General features: G+C 34.6%; 2 protein-coding genes across 2 annotated transcripts; both read right to left on the bottom strand.

Moving 5' to 3' along the window:
- Positions 1 to 307: 307 nt before the first annotated feature.
- Positions 308 to 2,059, bottom strand: LOC145114068 (chloroplast envelope quinone oxidoreductase homolog). The gene is made up of 4 exons (XM_079050079.1): positions 1,891 to 2,059; positions 1,646 to 1,787; positions 1,445 to 1,527; positions 308 to 1,336 (listed from the first exon to the last, which is right to left on the bottom strand). The coding sequence occupies exons 1-4, from the start codon at positions 1,960 to 1,962 to the stop codon at positions 644 to 646; spliced, it is 990 nt and encodes a 329-aa protein (XP_078906205.1). The 5' UTR covers positions 1,963 to 2,059; the 3' UTR covers positions 308 to 643.
- Positions 2,060 to 2,129: 70 nt separating this feature from the next.
- On the bottom strand, positions 2,130 to 11,384 carry LOC145114237 (uncharacterized). The gene is made up of 10 exons (XM_079050241.1): positions 11,228 to 11,384; positions 11,070 to 11,124; positions 10,742 to 10,958; positions 6,434 to 6,493; positions 6,317 to 6,344; positions 4,832 to 6,136; positions 4,283 to 4,755; positions 3,682 to 4,206; positions 2,395 to 2,403; positions 2,130 to 2,303 (listed from the first exon to the last, which is right to left on the bottom strand). The coding sequence occupies exons 1-10, from the start codon at positions 11,382 to 11,384 to the stop codon at positions 2,130 to 2,132; spliced, it is 3,003 nt and encodes a 1,000-aa protein (XP_078906367.1).
- Between the last annotated feature and the right edge of the window lie 13,067 nt (positions 11,385 to 24,451).

Genomic DNA, 24,451 nt, shown 5'->3' with positions numbered 1-24,451 from the left:
TTCATATTTTTTGGTTTTTTTCGCATTTTTTTATTAATTTTGGTTATTTATGGTTTTCGGAACTTTTTTTATTTTGATTTGTGTAAACAAAAAAGTTATGTTTATTTTCTTTATTTATATTTGTAAATATAACTATTTTATTTACGCGAATCAAAATAAAAAAAAAGTTACAAAAACCATAAATAACCAAAATTATAAAAAAAACAAAAAAAAACTCAAACACCAAAATTATAATATACTCTAATATATTCATACATTTTATACTTTTTGGAAAATGTCAAAAAAAAGTTATCAAGTTGATGAAAAATAATTTATATATATATATATATACATAAATTTTCAAATTTATAAAATTACATGAATGGTCCTTGAGGTTTGTTCTGTATTGCAATATTGGTACAAGGGAAAAATAGTCTTTTCCATTAAAATCTAACAGCTGAAAAGTTAGATTTAACGGCAGGAGGACCTTTCATGTAATTTTACAAACCACAGGGACCAGTCGCGTGACTTTTTGCTAGGAAGTCCTCAAAGTGTGATATTTTGTAAACCACAGGGACCAATTGTGAAATTTTGTCTTTTATAACTGATCAAACAAGTTCTTATGTTATATGCATAAATAAATATCCAACTGTATATAGTTACGTTACGGCTCCACAACTAACTTCCCAGTCGCATGCCCTTCGATACTCTTGGCCCAAGCCTCTTCAGCCCGACTTAAAGGATACCTTGAATCAATAACAGTTTTCAGTTTCCCCTCTTTCACATAATTCAAAAGGCACTCAATCTCTTCTACTTTTGGAACCACAATCAACGGCTGTAGTTGCTTCTTTGAAAACGTAATTTTATTCACAGCATAAGTCCAAAACGCACGACCACCAGGTGTTAAATCAACCACTTTCCCCTTTGGGCTCAAATTAGGCTTAAATGTCGACCATGGGATCCCAGTTGTACAATGGATAACCACATCATATTTTTTACCCGATGGGCTTTTAAGGGCGGAACCTTCCGGAGTCTTGTAATCAAGAACCTCGTCCGCTCCTAGGTTTTTGACAAATTCAATGTTACGGGCCCCACATGTTGCGGTCACATGCGTGTTTCCTAGTTTTGCTAATTGGACCGCGTAGTGGCCCACCCCGCCTGAAGCGGCGGTTACGAGGATGTTTGATAGGGGTTCGGTCTTGACCAAGTTTAGACCGGCGGTTATGGTTAGGGCGTGAAGAGCGGTGCACCCTGCGATGACTAGACTCGCACCGTCTGCAGCCGAGACCTCTGCCGGTCTAGAAACCGTTAAATTCTCCTTAGCCACGGCATACTCTGCGAACCCTCCACCTGTACCCTGCCATCCAGTCAGCAAAAAGGTGGAGTTAAAACCAAATTTATACTGTGTTTGACATGCATCAGACTTAGAAAAAACAAACTGAAAAGGTCAAAGGATGGAACTCACAAGGGTGGACACAATTTTGTCACCAACTTTAAACTTCTTCACCCCAGGTCCAACCTCCACAGCCTCCCCTGCTACATCACTAACTGTTCCAACAAACAAATATGGTTATGTTACGTACTAAATTTATAATTTGTGCTACTTACATCCTTGAACTTTTTTAAGTATGTATTTAGTCATAAAACATAATATTAATATACTAACCTGGTATAAAAGGAAATTTTCTGGGCAAAATAGGGCGCATCCTGCCTTTTTGAATTGTCCAGTCGAACGGATTTATGCTTGATGCTTCTATTTTCATCAGAATCTCAAGATTGCCAGGAACAGGAACGGGGATCTCAACATGCTGCAAAAGATATTATCAACAATTAAAAATAACGAAGAATTTCACTACATAAACTGAAAATGAGAAAACAGCATGCAGTCTCCTTGAAATGTGATTGTTTTACCTTCAAACCAGCGGAGCCTCCGCCATAAGAATCGTAACAAACAGCCTTCATCAATTTTCCGGCCAAATTCATCCACCGATCTGGGATGAGGTATGAATGTACTGACGACGTTTATTGATTATAAAGAACTTCACGATGACCAGACGATTCGTCTGTTTGACTTTTCAGATCACGTATTTTGACTGAGTTCCTCGGCCACTGTATGACTTTAATTTCATGTATTCTTGACCACTTAATTTTCATGTATTCTTGACCACTTGATTTAGTTTCGATTTACAACCAGTTTGGTTCGAAAATAGGGCATTAATCGATTGCATATATCGTATACGGCGGTGGTGTGGTGGTAGTGGCGGCGGCATGGACGGCAATGATGGTAGCTGATGGTGGCAGAAAAAGAATTTAATTTCATCATCCTATATTTTTAATGGAATGAATTTTTCCTTATTTAAAGTCACCTCAATTCTTTAGCTAATTGAACCATACATGAAAATCCGATAGAATTACCAAGAATTCCTGCGAACCAAAATAATGTCAAATGAAATAATGAGAATTACTAACTCTCTTTTCGGAAAAATACATATGTTAACTGTTTGACAGTAAAAAGTAAAAAACACGGCATCAGTTTATATTTTTAGTTTGGGAATATATGACTTATTAAGATAATTAACTTTTCGGTATGTTCACATCTCGATAACTATCTTTTTTTTATACACATCCAGGTAACAAACTTGTTGGAGGTGTTCACATATGACAATTATGACCTGCTATAGCAGGTTAAATCGTAGATGTGAACGCTTTCAACAAGTTCGTTATCTAGATGTGTACAAAAAAAAAATAGTTATCCAAATATGAACAAAACGAAAAGTAAAAGTAAATTACACAAATGGTCCCTATGATTTGGGGGAATTTGTGTTTTTGGTCCCTAACTTATTTTTTTAACTTGGATGGTCCCTACTGTTTATTTTGTTGCGCGTTTGGTCCCTGTCTTACCTAAAAAGACTATTGTGCCCTTATTAATTTATTTTTTAATTAATTTTCTTATTTATGTATTTATTTTTTACATATTTAAAAAAATTAATAGACCCCACATATTTGTATCTTCTCGGATGATCCCTACTGTTTATTTTTTAATAAATTTATTTTTTTTAACTCGGATGGTCCCTATTGTTTAATTTTGTTACGAGTTTGGTCTCTGTCTTACCTAAAAAGACTATTGTGCCCTTATTAATTTATTTTTTTAATTAATTTTCTTGTTTATGTACTTATGCTTTATATATTTAAGAAAATTTAGTAGACCCCACATATATGTATCTCCTCACCATCCAATCTCTCATCCTTCTCAACTTCTATTTATTTTCCATCTTTAGTGATATCGACGTCTTCATCATCCCTTCTTTTTTCGGTCCTTCAACTCCGTCGAATTAACACCACAACCCACTAAAGATGAAGAGACAGTAGGTTATGGTGTTGGTTCGCCAGAGTTGAAGTACCAAAAAAAGAAGGATGGTGAAGACGTCGATGTTATTAAAGATGGAAAATAAATAGAAGTTGGGGACGATGAGAGCAGTGGCGAATCTAGGATTTAAACTCACATGTGTCCCACTTAAACGAAATGATAAAATAAATGGGTTAAAAAATTTGGTTATCGGGTCGATTTGTTAATAATATCATCTTAGTCAAATATATTATTAACTTTAATAAGAAAGATCAAAATAAATTTAAAAAATACTCACAAATGTCTTACAATTGTTCATGACGCGTTGACATATTTTTAAAAAAATCTATAAGTACATCGTTGCTAATACCATCTAACACATCTTTCTCAATATATGACACTAGACAATCATTCATAAATTGATCACTCATCTTATTACGCAAATCGTTCTGTATCAACTTCATCGCAGAAAATGCACGTTCCACTTTGGATGTTGCAACAGACAATAGCAATGCTAATTTTAGTAGAAGATATACCATTGGATATATTGTATGCTTGTTTGTTTCAACCATCATCTTTGCTAAGTTTCCAATTCCCTTCAAGTTATTAAAACTTGCATCTCCACGTACATCCACAATATAATTTTGAAGACTTGCTCTAAGTGCTCCAATGTCACGTTCTGGGAACTCGTTAGAATAAAACATAGCCATCTTGAGTAGTTCATCCACATTAAACGCTTGAAAAGACTTACTTGGACGCAAAGAAGCCATAAAAACAAGTAATGATGTGTTTACTTCATTAAATCGATTGTTAAGCTCTTGAGATTGCATATCTATGGCCGCAATAAATACATCAATCTTATAGTGGTGTAAGTAGTTAATCTGTGAATTAAATAGAAAAATGTGTTAATGATTAATTTAGAAACTTGAAAAAATAAACAACTTTATAGTTTCTAACCTGCGAACTTTTGCGACGACTTGTTCCATTGTAATATGGATCTTCCATATTCAAAATATCAATTTCACATTTTTCATAGAACAAAGTAACATCATTTGAAAGTAGTTCCCATCCTTCATTTCTCATTTGTATGAGTCTGGCCTTAGAGGATCTCACTTGATGCATCGCATTTACAATATTTTGGTCTTTTTTTTGCAACGTTATGTTCAAATCATTTGTGACCCCTAAGATATCAACCATCAAGTGTAGGCAAAAAATAAAATCAAACGTTTTTAATGACCTCAAGAGACGACGTGTTTCCCCTCTATGATCTTGACAGTAACCATTAACTTTAATGTCTTCAAGTACTTCACAAATTGAAGAATACGTTCTCTTGATATTTAAGAGTGAACCAAAATGAGAACCCCAACGAGTATCATAAGGTCGTTTGATACCGACTTCTTGATTCAAACCTGTACCACTTTGAATTTCACCTAAAATTAACATAAAAAATAAATTAGCAAAAAAACATAAACACCATAAATTAAAAGAAGATAGAATAAAAGAAACCTGCAGCCAATGCTTCCACCACTTTTGTTGCTTGTTTCTCTCTTAAGTTGTCTCGACGTTTATAGGAAGAACCAAACATGTTTAACAAACGAGAAATCAAATAAAAAAAGTCATTGATGTCAGGATGATTCTTTGCAACAAACACAAGTGCTAACTGTAACTGATGAGCAAAACAATGAATATAATGTGCAGATTTCACTTCTTTCATAATTAGTGTCTTTAATCCATTAAATGCACCGCTCATGTTACTAGCTCCATCATAACCTTGTCCTCGAATCCTATGTGGACTTAATCCACATTCTGTCAAAAAAGAATAAATAGTCGCCTTTAGACACAAAGCCGAAGTGTCACTGACATGTTTTATGCCAATAAACCTCTCTACAACAACTCCTTGACTATTCACGAACCGCAAAACCAATGCCATTTGCTCTTTACAAGACACATCACGTGATTCATCTACTAGAATTGCAAAGAGCTCATCTCCAATATCTTTCACAATAGCCTTAATAGTTTCCTTAACTGCAGCATGTACAATGTCCTTTTGAATTGAACTACATTTCATTTGTGAATTCTTTGGAGCATTCTTCAACACAACACTACCCACTTTATCATTTCGATCAGCATAGAATTGTTTACCTCTATTATTCGAGTCCTCACTTTCATCATGACCCCGAAAAGGTAACGCTTGTCGCACTAAGAATCTAGCACAATCTATAGAAGCATTTAATCTAATGCGTTGGTTTGTCTTCATCAAATCAGTCTGCTTGTCAAAAGCAGTAGTTATGGATTGTCTTTGGTTCATCAGATTTTGACACTTTTGGATTGCCATATTATGTGGGCTTCCATCATTGTGAAGATCTAGATTTGTTCTCTTGTTCCAAGTATTAAATCCATTTTTTACAAAATGATCTGATCCACCTTTGTTTTTTATCTCAGATTTAAATAGATAACAACATAAACAAAATGCGGCTTCTAGTTTAATACTATACTCTAGCCAGTATTTATGATCATCAAACCAAGAGGAACTAAATCTACGAAGTTTACCTCCAATCTCTCTTTGTTGGAAAGAATGAGCACGAGGTTGATAAGGTCCTTTTTGCAAGTAGGCTCTTCTAATCTCATCTCGTTGATTTACATGATACACTTCCATACTTGGCCTTTCTCCGGGGTCCGCGGGAAGTGTATTTAAATCAACTCTCGTATACTTTGAAGAAGGTGTTTGTTCATCGTTTGGTCGTGGATTATCATGATCATGAGATAAGGAGCTTGTCTCACCTTTTCTTTTAAAAAACTTTAGCATTATGCCTAAATAAATCATCAAAACAGATTATATATAAAATAAAAAACAAATTATATATGAAACAAAATGAAATTTATATGACTATAATAGAAATAAATCGTCAAAATAAATTGTATGTAAATCAAAATAGAATCAGGAAAGGTAAATTAGGTTCTAATAGAGTAATTGTTTATTATTTATTATACCAACTTCCAAGACTCTAGTCTCTAGTGCCTGACATATATCATCGCAAAAGTAATTGTAGGTGTAGAGTATGACTTTTCTAGTTTTATAGACTTTGACTTTTCATATACTTCATATACATAACACTCGTTGGATGCTTTTACACCACACCAAATAGCTAAATTCAATATACCAGAGTTCTAAAAAAAGAGAAACAATTTTACCTAAAAAATAAATCAAGTGCAAGAGAAGCCCTTTCAAGTTTCAACCGAAGACGGAGATGGTAAGAAATGCGAACGTATGTAGCAGTTGATAAATCAAAGATGCAGAACCAGAAGTCAAGAACGTTGAAACAAAAGTCCAACAACGGTTCAAGGCAGATTGCGGTCGCCGGAGATCGCAAAGGGCCACAACTGTGCTCGTCGGCGAGACTAAATAATTGCTTGTGGCCGACGGGAATTCAGTGTTGAGAAGACGAAGGGTTTGGCAGCGGATCCAGAAAAATCGTAATTTGTTTTTTATGTTTTTAGTTTTCCTTCAGTAAATTTCTACCAAAAATATTATATTTGAAAGATTTTGTTATTATATTTTTGAAAAATATTTTGTTTGTTTAACTCCTAAATTTATGCTTCTGATCTTTTTGTAAGGATTAATAATTTAGAATCGATTACGATTGTCAAAATGTAAACATTCAATTTATTGTTATATCTTCTGTGTTATTACATCCATATTACATCCAAAGGGTGTCCATTTTATTTTTCCAACGGGTGTCCTCTAAAATTTATGATATATCTTGTAAATTAAATTTCAAATTTAGGGGTGTTCATGGACACCCTTTGTATAAAGGTAAATTCGCCCCTGGATGAGAGATGGGATGGTGACCGGTAAGACCCAATTTAAATTTCTTAAATGTGGTTTCAGGTTTACGGTGAGGAGATACACATATGTGGGGTATATTAATTTTTTTAAATATATAAAAAATAAATACATAAATAAGAAAATTAATTAAAAAATAAATTAATAAGGGCAAAATAGTCTTTTTAGGTAAGACATAGACCAAACGCGTAATAAAAATAAACAGTAGGGACCATCCGAGTTAAAAAAATAAATTAATTAAAAAATAAACAGTATGGATCATCCGAGGAGAGATACAAATATATGTGGTCTATTAATTTTTTTAAATATGTAAAAAATAAATACATAAATAAGAAAATTAATTAAAAAATAAATTAATAAGGGCACAATAGTGTTTTTAGGAAAGACAGGGACCAAACGCGCAACAAAAATAAACAATAGGGACCATCTAAGTTAAAAAAATAAGTTAGAGACTAATAACACAAATTCTCCCAAACCACAGGGACCATTCGTGTAATTTAATTTCTACTTTTTGGTTTTGTTTATATTTGGGTAACTATTTTTTTGTACACATCTAGGTAACGAACTTGTTGAAATCGTTCACATCTAGGATTTAATCTGCTATAGCAAGTTATAATGGTCATATGTTAACACTTCCAACAAGTTTGTTACCTAGATGTGTACAAAAAGAAGATAGTTACCCAGATGTGAACATACCGAAAAGTTAATTACCTTAATAAGTCATATTCCCTTTTAGTTTTGTCCATCTTGCATGTTACGAGGTTATCATGATGAACAGTGATAGGGACAAAGATAAAAATAAATAAAAATTATTATTGTTGTTATTAATTTATGGTTTTCAATCTGACTTATTTTTCAAATATTTCACGTTATTTATTTCTAGCAATTAAGTGTGTTATTCAAACGGTTTAACTAGATTTTAGTTTTTTAGTTGAGTTTAATTTGGTTTTTAACAATTATAATTTGATTGTAACAAAACCGAATAAGGTTCAATTTAATTGTTTCTGGTTTTTCGGTTTACCGTCTTAAAACCGAACAAGGTTCCATATATTTTAAGCCTTCTACAAACTAAAAAATAAGAGAACAAGTTACATCATCCTATATTTTTTGCAGTGCTAATGTATAAAATTTTGATTAATATGTTACAAAAATTATTCGTTTAACGACCAACACAAATATACAACCATATAGAGTCTTGTTTGTATAACAATATGCTAACAAATCGAATTGAAAGAAATCGTATATAAAAAGTATTTGATCGGAGACGGTTTAAGGTTTATGATGATACTTTTTTTATTAAATAAAGTTACTTCAAATCTTTATATGTAACAAAAATATAAGAAATTCTTTATTATTTTAGAATATTTTTAGCCCACAAAGATCTTACCCCTCTATGCGGGGGGCTAAACATGTTCAAATAACAAATTCTAGGGGCCAAACTTGTCAATATATGAAAGTATTATGGCTAAAATCAGAAACTCAAATACTATAAGGACCATACATGGCAATATATGAAAGTGTAGGGACCAAATGTGGTCAAAGTCTGGAACCTAAAAATTCTAAGCACCAAGCCAATATATAAACCCAAAAATTTTAAGGACAAAACCACCTTCTGAGATACAAAACTATTTTAACCAAAATATAAAACCTAAAAGTGATTCGTACACAACAGTTTTTTGTCATACACAACAATTCATGCATTATATAGTTGTATAATACAACATTTTAAAGCACCAATTGTTGTGTATGAAGAAAAATTGTTATGTACGGATCAGATAACAATTTGAATAAGATTGGTATGCCATCGGGTTCCTATTTTTACTATGTCATTGTTTGTGTGGATATTGTGCTTGCACAAGAATGATGAAATGAATTTCCTTTAGCTTTCTTTTTACTTTTTAACTGATTTATATTTATTTTAAGTGGATTTTTAGTTTTCTTTTTAAATGTTAAGTTTCTTGAAAAAGCCTACTTTATTTTCATAAGGGGGTCTCGGAATCTCATCCTCGTGAGCCTCCTAATCAGACTCACACAATCTTCTTTTCCTTCAAGTATGATGACCCTTTTGCTCCTTAAGTATTTATTTGTGAACCCCGCCTACTAATTTAGAAAAAAATATGAGTAACATTAGTTAGAGTGTTTGATTATTATTTAGATTAGTTGTGAGACCCATGTATTATATGAGTTAATTTAAAAAAAAAAGTTAAATATAAAAGTATAAATATTTGAGAACTTTAAATTTATAAGAAAATAAGAAAAATAATAAATTATTATAATGAAAATGTTATTTATCTTTTAAATTTAAACAAATAATTTAAATAAATAAACAAAAGAAACTAATAAGCTTTAATTTTGGGAATTTTGAAATTAAAAGGTAAGTTCATTAATGAAATTGATATCCATTTATTGCAATTATTACGTTAAAATATTATGTTGAATTTGATAAAATAGAAAAAATCATAAAATGACATGTGGAAAAAAAATTAATTCAAAATAACTATAAAATGACATTTGGAAAATTAAATGAGAGTGTGACAAATGACAAAAGAAACCTTCATTTATTAGAGTATATTTATTTATTAGAGTTATTGTCACATTGTTGGTCCCTAACTACTCATTTCTCCATAAGGTTTCCAAATTAAGTGTGGTTGGTCTCCATGTGACACTCTGTTTGATTTATGTTGTTTACTCCACCCATAGGCCCTTCGCACGAGGGTACATTCGTTTATCAAGAAAATTGGATAATACAAACATTATCATTAGAAACATTTTAATGTCTATAACATTAGATAATACAAACATTATCATTAGGGAGGAGGGAATCATTCCTTCCCAACCCACTGAACCCAATGTCACATCATTTTTTCTCTTTTATTTTTCTTCATATTTCTCAACCCACAACACATGGAAATCCTATCTTTCTCAACCCACTCAATTTAAAAAAAATACAAAACAACTAATGTACAAGTTTTAAAACACATGGTACAAAAGAAAATTAGAGAGAGAAAGTAGAGAGAGATGATGAAGTGGGTTAGTGAAACCAATTAAACAACCCGCTGAATCGGAAGTGGTATCGGCGGTAACTCTATTGCTAATTAAGATTTTACCTTGATTGTTTTATATTTCTTTTTTTAATTGAATGAGTTTAGTGAGTTCAAAAAGATAGGGTTTCCGTGTGTTGTGGGTTGGGAAAGATGAAGAAAAATAAAAGAGAAAAAATGATGTGGCAGAGGGTTCAGTGGGTTGGGAGGGAATGACTCCCTCCTCCCTTAGAAACATTTTAATGTCCATAATAGTGAAATATATTATTAGATAATATAAGATATTTTACATTGTGATATCAAACATAGTATTACCAAAAGTCTGATCCATGACATATTAAACATATAGTAACAAACTAAAATACTTGTCTAACCAAAAAAAATACCAAACATACCATTGGAAATCAAACCCATTTAACACCAGGTCCTAACCCTTTTCACTATTACAAACCAACCCAATTAGAAATCAAACTATTAACCAAAAGCCAGATGAAACAAACAAATATCAAACCTAATTAAAAATATCATTACAATGAATGTCCTCTCCTTTTTCCAATATTCCTGCCCTAACCATTTCATTTGGTCCCCATTTTCCCTTGCAACTCCTTGAGTTATGTCCTTTGTCACAGTCATGATCACCTTCATCTTTGAAATTCCTAATTCGTATCTTTTATAAAGCTCCTTCAAATGGGTTGCAGCGTTACACGACCCATGTTTTGGCAAGAGTAACGTTACACGGCCATGTAGCCTATTTCTTTTTAAATGTTAAGTTACAATCTCTACTTTATTTCCAATATTCTTGCCATGACCATTGTTTGTTTGAAAAAGCCTACTTTGTTTTCATAAGTCGGTCTCAAACTTCAGTCGATGTCCGTTTACGTTAAAAGTCCTCCTAGTTTTCTCACTTACAATCTCTATTGCACCATGCTCAAAAACATTAGTAACAACAAAGGGTCCCACCCAACGGGACTTCAATTTACCAGGAATTAACTTGAAACGAGAGTGATAGAGAAATACCTTGGCCTTTAACAAATACATTACGATTAATCATCTTGTCATGAAAGAGCTTTGTCTTTTCTTTGTAAAGAGCCTCATTCTCATAAGCTTCATTTCGGATCTCCTGAAGTTCTTGAATGTCAAGTTTTCTCTTCTTTCCCGACTCATCCATGTCCATGTTAAATTGCTTGACTGCCCCCAATAAGGTTTATATTCCATTTCTACGGGTAGGTATGAAGACATCCCAATTAGAGTTTTGAAAGCAGTGTTGTATACACACAAAGCATCGTCAAGGAGAACACTCCAATCTTTCCTTATTGTATTCATTGTCTTCTCCAATATACCTTTTTTTGTTGATTGCTCACTTCAGCTTGAAAATTTGTCTGCAGATGGTATGCCATGGAAACTTTATGAGTAACTCCATACTTCTTCAAAACACTTCCAATCATATGATTTCAAAAGTGTGAACCAAGGTCACTGATTAAGGCTTTTAGAACTCCAAATCCAGAAAAGATGCTAGCCTTCAAAAAATCTATCACAACTTTAGAATCGTTAGTACGAGTGAGTTTAGCTTCCACCCACTTAGAGACATAATGCACAACCAACAAAATGTAAGTAGAACCCGAATATGATGGAAAAGGACCCATGAAATCTATGCCTCAAACATCAAAATTTTCACAAATTAAAATAGGGTTGAGGGGCATTTGATTCTTGGAGCTTAAAGATCCCATCTTTTGACACTTGTCACAACTTTGCCCAAAAAATATAACAGTCATGGAAAATACTTGGCCAATAAAATTCATTCTCTAAGACTTTTCTTGTAGTTCTTTGAGGACCAAAATGTCTCCCACAAGCATAAGAGTGACAAAATGCTAAGATAGAAGATAACTCATGTTGCTCAACACATTGTCTGATCAATTGGTCAACGCAATATTTCCACAAGTATGGTTCATCTCATGCATGCATTTTTCGCCTCTTTCTTGTTCATGTTTGTTTGTTCGTTCGTTTAAGTTAGTCGAACAAACAAACGATCACGAACGGATAAACGACCGAGTTTTCTTGTTCTTGTTAATTCGTTTAACAAATTACATTGTTCATGTTCGTTCGTTTATGTTCGTGAACATGCTTAATGAACATAGATAAACAAACATAATTGAACATATATGAACATAAACAAACATATAATATAGTAATTTAATCAAACACAATTGAACATATATGAATATAAAAAGAACTTAAATGAACCAACATATACGAACGTCCATGAACTTTTTTTGAACGACATATTTTATTAAAAAGAAGCTAGCAAGAAGCTAGGCAACCAAACAAACAATAACATAATAGCCAAATCCGGGTGCTAAAGCCACCCAACCCAGTTTATGACTTGACTTTTCAGACCCTAGCATTACACCAAAAAGAAGATCGAGAAACAATGTTATCAAAAAGAACATTCATGAACATAAGTAGATGAACGAGACCACTGCTCATGTTCATTCGTTTAGTTAAACGAATGAGAACTTATGTTCATGTTCGTTCATTTATTAAATAAACGAACATAAACGAACTTTTCGTCAAATGGTTCACGAACAGTTCTTTGAACGTTCAGTTCGTTTAAACCCTATGTACAAAATTGGTCATGATTTGTTCTTTTTAAATTTTATAATACATTTATTATAAACTTTTAATTTATTTTGGATATGAGCATATTTGGCAAAGAGTTTTTTTGGAGTTTCTAACTTTTATCTAAAAAAACTTCAAATCTGACAACTATTTAGGGTAGCATTCATTAAAAATAATCTTTTATAATTTTACAAATCAACTTAATTACCCTTTTTAAAATTAATGGTATGTTTTACATAAGTTATTTTATGTAATTTTATATGTTTTTTAAACTTTCAACTAGTTTTGTCGAACACAAACATAAGGCCGGTCGGTACACCACTATACTGCACATCGCGGTGGTGTAGTGAACACAACACCGACCGGGTGGTCGAACTGTGGTATGTATTGTTGGATTAGGTGTCTAAGCCCATAACTATAATTGGTATGTACTTGAATTGATAGCAGCACAGTCCTTTTGGGTTGCCCTCAACCTAGCAACTGGACAAGGAAATTATGAAAGGAGAGATATTAATTTATAAGATTAATAAATTAATATATATATATAAATGATTTATTAATATGTTAATGGATTAATATATTAATTAGAAATCATTATGTTTAATTAATTGTTAGCCAGAAATTAATCAGAATTGATTTTGGGGTTAAAAGAATTAATTATAAGGTGCAGGGACTAGTTTGCAATTATCTAATAGTTGAGTGGAAGGCTCTAGAACCCCCTTGGAAGAGGGTGGACGAAATCTTTAGGGGAAACCCTAATAATTTCGTCCATAGGGGCTTGGATAAGGCCCTTGGGTTTGCTTAGGCCCTAAGCAAAGGATAACTAGGGTTTCCCTTAAACCCTAGATCCCTCAGCTATATAAGGAGCCTCCTGGTTCATGTTTTTGGTCACTCTTTCTTTTGAAGAAACCCTAAGGCCGAGATTTTGCATACTCCCTCTCCCCTCTCTCTTCTACTTTCCTTCTTGCTAGTTCTTGGGTGTGATTCCATTAGAGGCATTACACTTGTGGTGCTAAAGCTTCCAAGAAGATCAAGATCAAGATCAAGGGAATATCAATTGTTTGCTATAACAATTGAAAGGTATGTAAACCCTAAACCCTAGTTTGTTAATTTCGAAATTAGCCTCTCTCCTCTAGGGTTCTTGTTTTGCAATTCAAAGTTGTATGTTCAATAGTTAAAACATAGATCCAAAGTAGGTTGCATGTGAACTTAGGAATTGTTTTCTAGTTTACTTGTTGTACATAAAACCCATCAGTGGTATCAGAGCCAGGTTGTTTTAAATTGAATTGCTACAATTGTTGAATTGCAAATTAGGGTTTATAGCTATTAAACCCTAAAGGCCAATTTTTCGATTTCTAGGGTTTTGGATCAAAGGGTTTTTTCGAAAACCCTAGCCTCCAAAGAACCCTAATCGAAATTAGGGTTAGGGTTTTGAAAACCCTAGCCTCCTCCCTTATGAATTTCGAAATATGCTAAGAGGATAACTAGGGTTTCTTGTTTTTGGATAATTGTTACTTAATTAGATTAATTGGATAATTATCCTTACCCTATTTTTCGAAATTAGAGGGATAAGGATTAGGATTAAATTAATTGATTAATTTAATTAGATAATCCTTACAAGATTTAATAATTTGATTAATAGTTAATTAATAGATAAATATTAAATCTAGTTAATTGGTTTATTTAAATTTGAATTTAATAGCTTAAATTTCGAAATTTATATAAACCCTTGAAGTTTTAAAAGGTTTTAAAACACACCTTATATATATTATAATTAAAGGTTTAATATTATATGTATAAGAATATGGTCAGTCAAATCGCTAGTATGCCTCATTCACGAAGCTAATCTATAAGGGGGGTATAAGGAAACTGCCTATAAAATGGTAGTTGAATGGGTGTCCACTCTCACCCACCGCTTCCTTGATTAGTGGAGGGTCGTTAGCAGAACGGATTTGATAGGACAACTACTTCTCATTAAAAGTATAATGATATTAAAGAAAGTACTAGAACATTATTTTCAAAATCCCAACTCTAGTTACTTTAGGAAAAATGTGAAAAGTATGCTAATCCATGAAATTGCACATTATGCTTTATTGATCGTTAGTGGAGTGTGTGTGGTTAACCAGCACACTAAAAGGCACTAATAAAGAGTAGTAATGGGTATCTCATAATTGTCATTTTGATGGAGCGTGTGTGGTTTACCAGCACATCAATAGTTAATGATAAAGACAATGAGGTTACCAAGCACATTTGCATGGTTATTCACATCTTGTTTGTGATCCTCGGCATCCCAGTCACAAATAGAAGAGCATAATCTGAGAATAAAACATGCCATTGAATAGTTTCAATGTATCTCAAAAGAATTAGGAATTTCACTTCGTCTAATGGTGGAATTGGTGAATCGTCATTCACCTACCTTTATGAAATTTGCACTTGGATCTCGGCATCCCATTTCTAAGTTGTGAATCTTCATAGTTGGATCCTAACCTTGATATTATATCTTTGGGTTATTCTATTAAGGTATCTTGAAATCTAACTAAAACTTTCTTTCTTTTAAGATGTCTACTCCTGGAAACACTTCTGCTTCGTCCTCCTCCAACCAAAACTTCTCTTTGCTCAATATATGCTCCAAAGTCGTTATGGATGGCTCAAACTATAACGATTGGATGCGCAACATCAAGATGGCTCTTCGTTTCGAGAACAAAGAATATGTTCTTGAAAAGGAGCTCAAAGAGCTTGATGAGAATGAAGCTACTCCTGAAGATCTTGCTGCCTACAAGAAACATTACGATGATGCTACCAAAGTGGCATGCATCATGGTGGCAACTATGTCCCCAGAACTGCAGAGGTACTATGAGGACTACTGGCCTTTCGAGATGAACAAGGACCTTATGGAAAAGTACCATAAGCGAGCTCGTCAAGAAAAGTTCGAAGTAGTCAAGTCACTCATGGCTTGCAAGATGAAAGATGGGGAGTCAGTTGTGTCACATGTGCAAAGAATGCAACGCTACATAGAGCGTTTGGTCAAGCTCAATATTCACTTTGATGAGGAATTGGCCATTGACATAGTCTTGAACTCACTTCCTGAATGTTATGGTCAGTTTATTCTAACTTACCATTTGAACAATACTGAGCAGACCTTGGCCCAATTGCACAACTTGTTGTAGACAGCTGAGGCAGGGATGAAGGGTAAAAGTATACCCTCCACACCTGCTAGTGCCCCTGTTTTGGCCATTGGACAGGGAAAGGGGAAAAAGAGGAAAGGTCCTCCCAAGCAAAACTGGAAGAGCAAGGCTCAAGCTGGGTCATCTAGTAATGGCCCAAAGGCTAAGCCCAATGGTTCCACTCCCCATGTTTCTGATCCAAAAGAGGCAGTTTGCTTTTACTGCAACCAAAAGGGGCATTGGAAGAGATCTTGCCCACAGTATCTGCAAGATATCAAGGATGGCAAAGTGAAGCCATCTTCGGCAGGTATTTACACTATTTCTGCTAATAACTCATTATCTTCTCGTTCATGGGTCCTTGATACAGGATGTGGTTTTCATATCTGTTCTGATTTGCAGGGTCTAAAGGAAAGTGAGGAGATAGAGCGAGGAAGGATAAACCTGATCATGGGAAACAGAAAGTCTTCACCAGTAACCAAGATCGGAGTTTATCAGCTTCTGCTTAGTAATGATGTTAGATTAGATTTAATAAATTTTTGCTATTCGTCTGAGATGACGAGAAACATTATTTCATTTCATGCATTGTTCAGACAAGGTTTTACATATTCTTTTAATGATTTGAATGGTTCAATTTCTGTTTATAAGAATGGTGTTTTTATGTTTGAAGCTTTGCCTTGTAATGGTGTGTATGAAACAGTGACTTGTGTTGATAGCCTAGGAAATAGTGTACTTAATATTGACTTGTCTAATAGTGTAGACAAGGCATGCTTGTGGCATTGTCGTCTTGGACACATTAACAAGAAACGCATAGCCCAACTCCAAAAGGATGGAGTGTTGGAATCATTTGACCTAAAGTCAGATGATATGTGTGAGTCTTGTCTTTTGGGAAAGATGACAAAATCACCATTCACAGGGTCTTGTGAAAGAGGTGAAGGTCTGTTGGATCTCATACACACGGATGTGTGTGGACCCTTCAGATCAACTACAAGAGATGCTAATCGATTCTATGTGACTTTCACTGACGATTATAGCAGATATGAATATATCTACTTGATCAAGCATAAGTCAGAAACTTTTGAAAAGTTCAAAGAGTTTAAGCATGAAGTCGAAAATCAATTGGGCAGAAAGATAAAGATACTTAGATCCGATAGAGGCGGGGAGTATCTTAGTATCGAGTTTAACGACTATCTGAAAGAATGTGGGATAGTCTCACAATTGACTCCTCCTAGGACACCACAGTTAAATGGTGTAGCTGAGAGGCGTAATCGAACCTTGTTAGACATGGTTCGTTCTATGATGAGTCGGGCTTCGCTTCCCATTCACTTCTGGGGGTATGCCTTAGAGACAGCCGCCCACATCCTCAATCTTGTCCCTACAAAGAAGGTTGCCAAAACACCTCACGAAATGTGGACAGGGAAAGTTCCCTCGTTAGCACATGTTAAAGTTTGGGGTTGTGAAGCTTTCGTAAGACGAGAGACTCACGACAAGCTAGCAGCTAGAAGTGAGAAATGTGTTTTCATTGGTTACCCAAAGCAGTCTTTTGGATATTTGTTCTACAGGCCTAGTAAGAACGTGGTCTTTGTAGCACGAAGAGGAGTCTTTCTTGAAAGAGAGCTCATATTCAAAGAGGACAGTGGGAGCATTATTGACCTTGAAGAAATTCAAGAGTCAGCCAATGAGGGAACCTTAGATGACACTAGCACTCAACCAGAGGAAACAGTTCCTGTTGAACCAATTGATAACTCATTACCTCTTAGAAGATCCACTAGGGTGAGTGTGCCACCTGAGTTGTATGGTTTTCATATTACTTCAGATGGTGACACATTCATAAGTGACAGAACACTGGTAAACTTAGATGAACCAGTCACTTATAAGGAAGCAATGGCAGGCCCAGAGGCTTCCAAGTGGAAAGAGGCAATGGACAGCGAGATTAAGTCCATGTATGACAACCAAGTTTGGAATTTGGTTGATAGTGCACCAGGTCGTAAGACAGTTGGGTGCAAATGGATCTTCAAGAAGAAGACAGACATGGATGGAAATGTGCACACATTCAAGGCTCGACTGGTTGCAAAAGGTTTCACTCAAACCCCAGGGGTTGACTATGATGAAACCTTCTCGCCAGTGGCTAAGATTAAATCTATTAGGATATTGCTCGCCATAGCTGCCTTTCATGATTATGAAATCTGGCAGATGGATGTCAAAACTGCTTTCCTTAATGGGAAGTTGGCTGAAGATGTTTACATGAGTCAGCCAGAGGGTTTTGTTGATGCAAAGTTCCCTAATAGAGTGTGCAAGCTTGAGAAATCCATTTATGGATTGAAACAAGCATCTCGCAGTTGGAATCTTTGCTTCCATGAGAAAGTCAAAGAATTTGGTTTCTCTAGAAGTGAAGATGAGTTTTGTGTGTATATCAAGGCTAGTGGGAATATAGTAACTTTTCTGGTGTTGTATGTCGATGACATATTACTCATTGGTAACGACGTTCCAACCTTGAAAGAGGTTAAGTCTTGGCTTGGAAAGTGTTTTGCCATGAAAGACCTTGGAGAAGCTGCCTATATTCTTGGGATTAGAATATTGAGAGATAGAAAGAAGAGACTAATTGGACTTAGTCAGAGCACATACTTGGATAAGGTACTAAAGAGGTTTAGTATGGAAAATTCCAAGAAGGGAGAGCTACCTATCCAGAGCAATACCAAATTGAGTAAGACTCAATGTTCGAGTACAGATGTTGAAATAGATGACATGAATCGTGTACCTTATGCTTCCGCTGTCGGATCGATCATGTACGCTATGACATGTACTCGCCCTGATGTGGCATTTGCTTTGAGCATGGTCAGTCGCTATCAGGGAAACCCAGGTAGAGCTCATTGGGTAGCAGTTAAGAATATACTCAAGTATTTGCGAAGGACAAAGGACTGGGTCCTTGTGCTTGGTGGCAGTGATACTTTGAGAGTAGATGGTTACAGTGATGCCAACTTTCAGACGGATAAAGATAACTTCCGTTCTCAGTCAGGCTGGGTGTTTTTACTGAATGGAGGAGCAGTTACTTGGAAGAGTTCCAAGCAAAATACGGTGGCTGATTCTACTTGTGAATCAGAGTACATAGTAGCAAGTGAAGCGTCGAAAGAAGCAGCTTGGTTGAGGAACTTCATCGGGGATCTCGGAGTTGTTCCAACCATCCAGGAGCCTATGGAACTGTTCTGCGATAATGAAGGAGCGGTTGCCTTGACAAAGGAACCGAGAGATCATGGTAAGACCAGACATATCGACAGAAAGTACCATTTCATCAGACATAGAGTAGAAGAAGGCCATCTTATAGTAAAGAGGGTGTCATCTGAAGATAACCCAGCAGATCCTCTCACAAAGGGTCTGAGTAGGGCTAAGCATATTCAGCATGCTCGGAGCATAGGACTGAAAGATGATATTAGTTTTAGTAGTTAGATTAGTTTTTGAAACTTGTAACAAAGTAAATGTAATTGACTTTTGGTGATTAAATAATAAAGTATTATTTATAAGTTTGGCTACTACCTTTTGTTGATTGTTTATTATTGTGTTTCATTTTTGCATGTTTTACTTCCTGAATAATGAGATTATTCAAACTCCACAGTCGCTCGTACTCTTGGAAGTAAGTAGTGAATTAAGACTGTCATGAATTGGATTGCAGATTGTCTAAGGATAGACATGGCAATAGAATTGCTGCAATGTTCATGAGTACTCAGAAATTGAGATTTGAGTATTGGATAAACCCTCGCTCAGAGTATTACTTCATGGAATTCATCACGAGTAATACTGAGACGATAATATCTTATAATCTTGAAACGAAGATATATGAGTTGTAATTTACAAGTCGGTTGTGCATTGGTGATACGAAAACGCATCAGTAACTTGGTGTTATAAAACGTATTGTCATGCATAATTTGATGAGTAAAAGATACAAGCATATGAGTCAACGTTTATTCGTTCCTTTTGCCCTAACAGGAAAAGCGATATATGTGGGCCCCTCGATGATTTGGTGTTGACTTATGTGCTGGGCCCAGCCAGGACTAAATTGATGTGTTCGATTAGAAGTCCTACATCATCACAAATCAGGAATCGGGAAACATAGATTCTGGACAAACAGATTGATTACATTCCATGTCTTTTGTCTGGGGATATCAAGCAGAACGAAGGGTTATATGATCACTTATCTTAGGACACGTAACTGACTGGGTCAGAGTTAGGCAGCAGCTTTTTGGAAGCTACAATTTGCTGGTCAAATTTAGAAGGCATACTAGCAATTATAGTTACAGACTTATCCAAGTGGGAGACTGTTGGATTAGGTGTCTAAGCCCATAACTATAATTGGTATGTACTTGAATTGATAGCAGCACAGTCCTTTTGGGTTGCCCTCAACCTAGCAACTGGACAAGGAAATTATGAAAGGAGAGATATTAATTTATAAGATTAATAAATTAATATATATATATAAATGATTTATTAATATGTTAATGGATTAATATATTAATTAGAAATCATTATGTTTAATTAATTGTTAGCCAGAAATTAATCAGAATTGATTTTGGGGTTAAAAGAATTAATTATAAGGTGCAGGGACTAGTTTGCAATTATCTAATAGTTGAGTGGAAGGCTCTAGAACCCCCTTGGAAGAGGGTGGACGAAATCTTTAGGGGAAACCCTAATAATTTCGTCCATAGGGGCTTGGATAAGGCCCTTGGGTTTGCTTAGGCCCTAAGCAAAGGATAACTAGGGTTTCCCTTAAACCCTAGATCCCTCAGCTATATAAGGAGCCTCCTGGTTCATGTTTTTGGTCACTCTTTCTTTTGAAGAAACCCTAAGGCCGAGATTTTGCATACTCCCTCTCCCCTCTCTCTTCTACTTTCCTTCTTGCTAGTTCTTGGGTGTGATTCCATTAGAGGCATTACACTTGTGGTGCTAAAGCTTCCAAGAAGATCAAGATCAAGATCAAGGGAATATCAATTGTTTGCTATAACAATTGAAAGGTATGTAAACCCTAAACCCTAGTTTGTTAATTTCGAAATTAGCCTCTCTCCTCTAGGGTTCTTGTTTTGCAATTCAAAGTTGTATGTTCAATAGTTAAAACATAGATCCAAAGTAGGTTGCATGTGAACTTAGGAATTGTTTTCTAGTTTACTTGTTGTACATAAAACCCATCATGTATGCCGCACGAAAAAGCCTTGTCGCACCTCAAATTTGTGGTCGTTGCTTTTTGGCGGCTAGAATTTGAATTATTTTTATTATTCTTTTAAGTAAGCAATATATATATATATATATATATATATATATATATATATATATATATATATATATATATATATATATATATATACAGAGAGAGAGAGAGAAAGAGAGCGCTAGGTTCATTTGTTTAAACTAAGTATTGTGTTATTGTATGCATAAATGTGGGCCAATCAAAATTTAAAATATAAATAAATAATTAAATAAATAAATAAGGGTAATTAGGTAATTTTATAAACAATTTCCCTAAATAATTTCCTATAATTATGCTAGTTGATTTTAACCTAATTTATTCCCTTTTAATTACCACCGACGTCACTTTGTAAAACCTTACGGATTCGATCGAAAGGGAACAAGATCGAAGGAATCAGAAATCCCTCCTTCTTCTCCTTCGCCCCATTCACCTGCTGCGACGCTATCGCTGTCTCCGGGGCTTGACAAGGCCGAAGCATCGATGACGTGTAGAAGCAGCGAAGGTTCAATTGTTCTTCGCTGGCTGTGAGATGCGAAGGAAGGAGGTCTGATGGCTGCTGATCTTATCGATTCGCAGTCGGTGATGGCCTCCAGGGTTCGACTTAGGCCGAAGAAGAGGAAGGGGAAAGAAGCAGAGACGCTTCTATGGGGTTGGGGAAAGGGAGTGAGAAGCGAGGGGGAAGAGAAAGGTGCGTGGGGTTGGACGATAAGCCACAGCAGCTTCGGTAAGGGGTTCGGTGGCAGCTGCTCGACGGGAGAAAAACAGATATGCGAGAGGTGTTGCTCTGAATCGATAACAGGTAAGTGCCTTGTCGTTTCTTGTTCACTCTTTTCTTTTTGTTTTGACAAAAGCTAATGAAGGAGGATGAAAGCAGGTAAAAAAAACGATCCACTGATGTGTTTGGATTTGATTTTTGATAGGAGAAGGAGAGGGAAGAACAAAGGAGGCTTGATACTCCTTTTGCTAATGAAGGAGGATGAAAGCAAGCCCATGGATGATGGAGCCCAAGGATGCAAGAGCCATTAGAGTGTAATCCAGTGCATCAGCATAAGTTAAAAGCTTGGTAAATGGCAATGGCTGATCGTTCAAGATCTCTTTTTCGTCATCTACTAATTCAGAATGGGTTGTTTGCTCTCTTGATTCAATGGATGATATTGGTGAGATTCCAATTCTATTGGAATGGAATCACGAATTTCAATTCTGTTGGAATGGAATGACGAATTCCAATTCTGTTGGAATCACAGAAGTTGATGCTTGAAAAACGGACCACAAAATTGAAACGGACCACAATATTCTTTTAGAATGTATTAGTCGTTGTTAGATTTTGATGTTTTCTTTCCGGTTTTGATTGTCTTTTAAGTTTTATTCTTTAACAATAAATGTAATTATTAACAAGTTTTACCCGTATTCTATAAGAAATAATGTATTTTTTGTTTTTATTCTTCTAGTGATTGTTCAAGAATTTGTTATTCTGCAAGAAGTTTTTAAATTCATGATCAAGAAATAGGTTCAAGAATATTTTTATTATTTATGGTTCAAGAATATTTTTAATTTTAAATATACTTATAAACATATTCTGTCAGAATGTCCGAATTAAAATAATTATAATTCTTAAAATCGGATTTTTAAAATTAATAGAATCTATGATCCCTTAAAAAAATGCAATTTTCATTTATTAAATTTATGTTAATTGACTAAAATACCCTTCTAGTTAAACTAGATGATATTTTTCGATTATTTTTAATTCAATAATATGTATTAATCACTTTCTTAAAATAAGTAAAATGATTGGCCTATATTTATGCATACAATAACACAATAATTAGTTTGAATAGAATAACCTAGGCCTATATATATATATATATATATATATATATATATATATATATATATATATATATATATATATATATATATATATTCTATCTTCTATCATATATTTCACACACCAAACACTTGCAATTCATACAAACCCTCAAACCTTTGCATTTCAAAAATGAATCCAAACAACCTTCAATTACCGCTCGATACAAATCGTGTGCAAATGTTCATCTGTTGGTTTACTGACCATAAGTTGATCCATCTACCATTTCTCCCTGACCCCAAGCCCAATCCCAATAATTTTACTATCAACAAATATCACAACAATATTACATGATGCAGCCTCTTAGCCTAACATGTTTCAAAATCCCACCCCCCTCCCCAACCCCTCTGAATACATTCCAAGAAGCAACCTACAACACCAAAAGTCGAGTTTGTCCAGGAAACCCAACCCGATCCCGAGCTGATACCCAATCCCAAACACGAAATTGTTCAGAAACCCAGTCTGAATCATCCAACCCCAAAAGATGAGGAAAAGCAAAAGCACCGATTAGAAAAGATAAGACGTCATCTCAACAATGGCAACCGAAAGAAGAAATGATATTAGCGGAATCATAGGTGGACATTTATGAGGATTCAAAAACTGAAAATGTGTAAAAAGATGACCATTTTTTGTGACACATTATGGAGAGATTTCTTAAAGTTATGGGTCGTGGCAATTTCTGTTCAAAAGACCAACATACTAGCAAGTTTTGTGAGATGAACTAAACGGTCATAAAATCCAATGAGATTTATAAGAACTTGGTAAGTCAACGAAAAGTGAGGTAGACGATCAACAAATTTTCATGACGATGCTTAAAAATTTTCTATTGATGTTTGGATGCTTTTATCCGCATTCTCGAAATGGATAAAAGAGTATGGTAGTGAAGAAGGTTGTGAGAAAAGACCCAAAGTTTTCAAGACGAGTTACACTACTTAACCGGATGTCTATTTTATGATTGATTTGAATGAAGTGGATATACTCAAACTTGAACAGATAGTTTGACCAATGGGTCGAGCTAAGGCGAAAAAGAGAGGGTCTTCCTCGAATACACCAGGAACGGGAAGAGAAGATGACATTCAAAAGGTTGTTAGTAATTTGAAAAATTATAATTTGAATTTTGAAAATCATTTAAATTTTAAAAGGGAGAAACTGGAGGAGAAGAAAAAAAAACAACAGAATAAGCAAAGAGTTTGAGAGCAAAAAAAAAAAAAAAAAAAAAAAAAACTAACTAACTAACTAACTAACTGGTGATGTTGAATTTTTAATTAAACTCATGGATCGTCTCACCGTAAACGAGTTTGATATTGTTTGAAGGATTAGAACGGAAATCATGAAAAAATATTACAATTAATCTTATTATGTAGTGT

The sequence above is a fragment of the Lactuca virosa genome, chromosome 5 (assembly GCF_052849685.1).
Source record: "Lactuca virosa cultivar CGN04683 chromosome 5, Lactuca_virosa_CGN04683_v6, whole genome shotgun sequence".
In the NCBI taxonomy this organism is placed as follows: Eukaryota; Viridiplantae; Streptophyta; class Magnoliopsida; order Asterales; family Asteraceae; genus Lactuca; species Lactuca virosa.
The sequence above is the reverse complement of the archived record's forward strand: the minus strand, read 5'-3'. Positions and strand labels throughout refer to the sequence as shown.

Excerpts from the sequence above, each read along its gene's own strand:
- LOC145114068 (XM_079050079.1), bottom strand. The coding sequence starts at position 1,962 with ATGAATTTGGCCGGAAAATTGATGAAGGCTGTTTGTTACGATTCTTAT. Across the intron at positions 1,788-1,890 it reads GAGGCTCCGCTGGTTTGAAG|CATGTTGAGATCCCCGTTCC; the intron begins GTAAAACAATCA and ends TATCTTTTGCAG. Across the intron at positions 1,337-1,444 it reads ACAAAATTGTGTCCACCCTT|GGTACAGGTGGAGGGTTCGC; the intron begins GTGAGTTCCATC and ends ACTGGATGGCAG.
- LOC145114237 (XM_079050241.1), bottom strand. The coding sequence starts at position 11,384 with ATGGACATGGATGAGTCGGGAAAGAAGAGAAAACTTGACATTCAAGAA. Across the intron at positions 6,494-10,741 it reads AAAAGGAGAGGACATTCATT|AACTCTGGTATATTGAATTT; the intron begins GTAATGATATTT and ends CTCTTTTTTTAG. Across the intron at positions 6,137-6,316 it reads GACTAGAGTCTTGGAAGTTG|GCATAATGCTAAAGTTTTTT; the intron begins GTATAATAAATA and ends TGATTTATTTAG.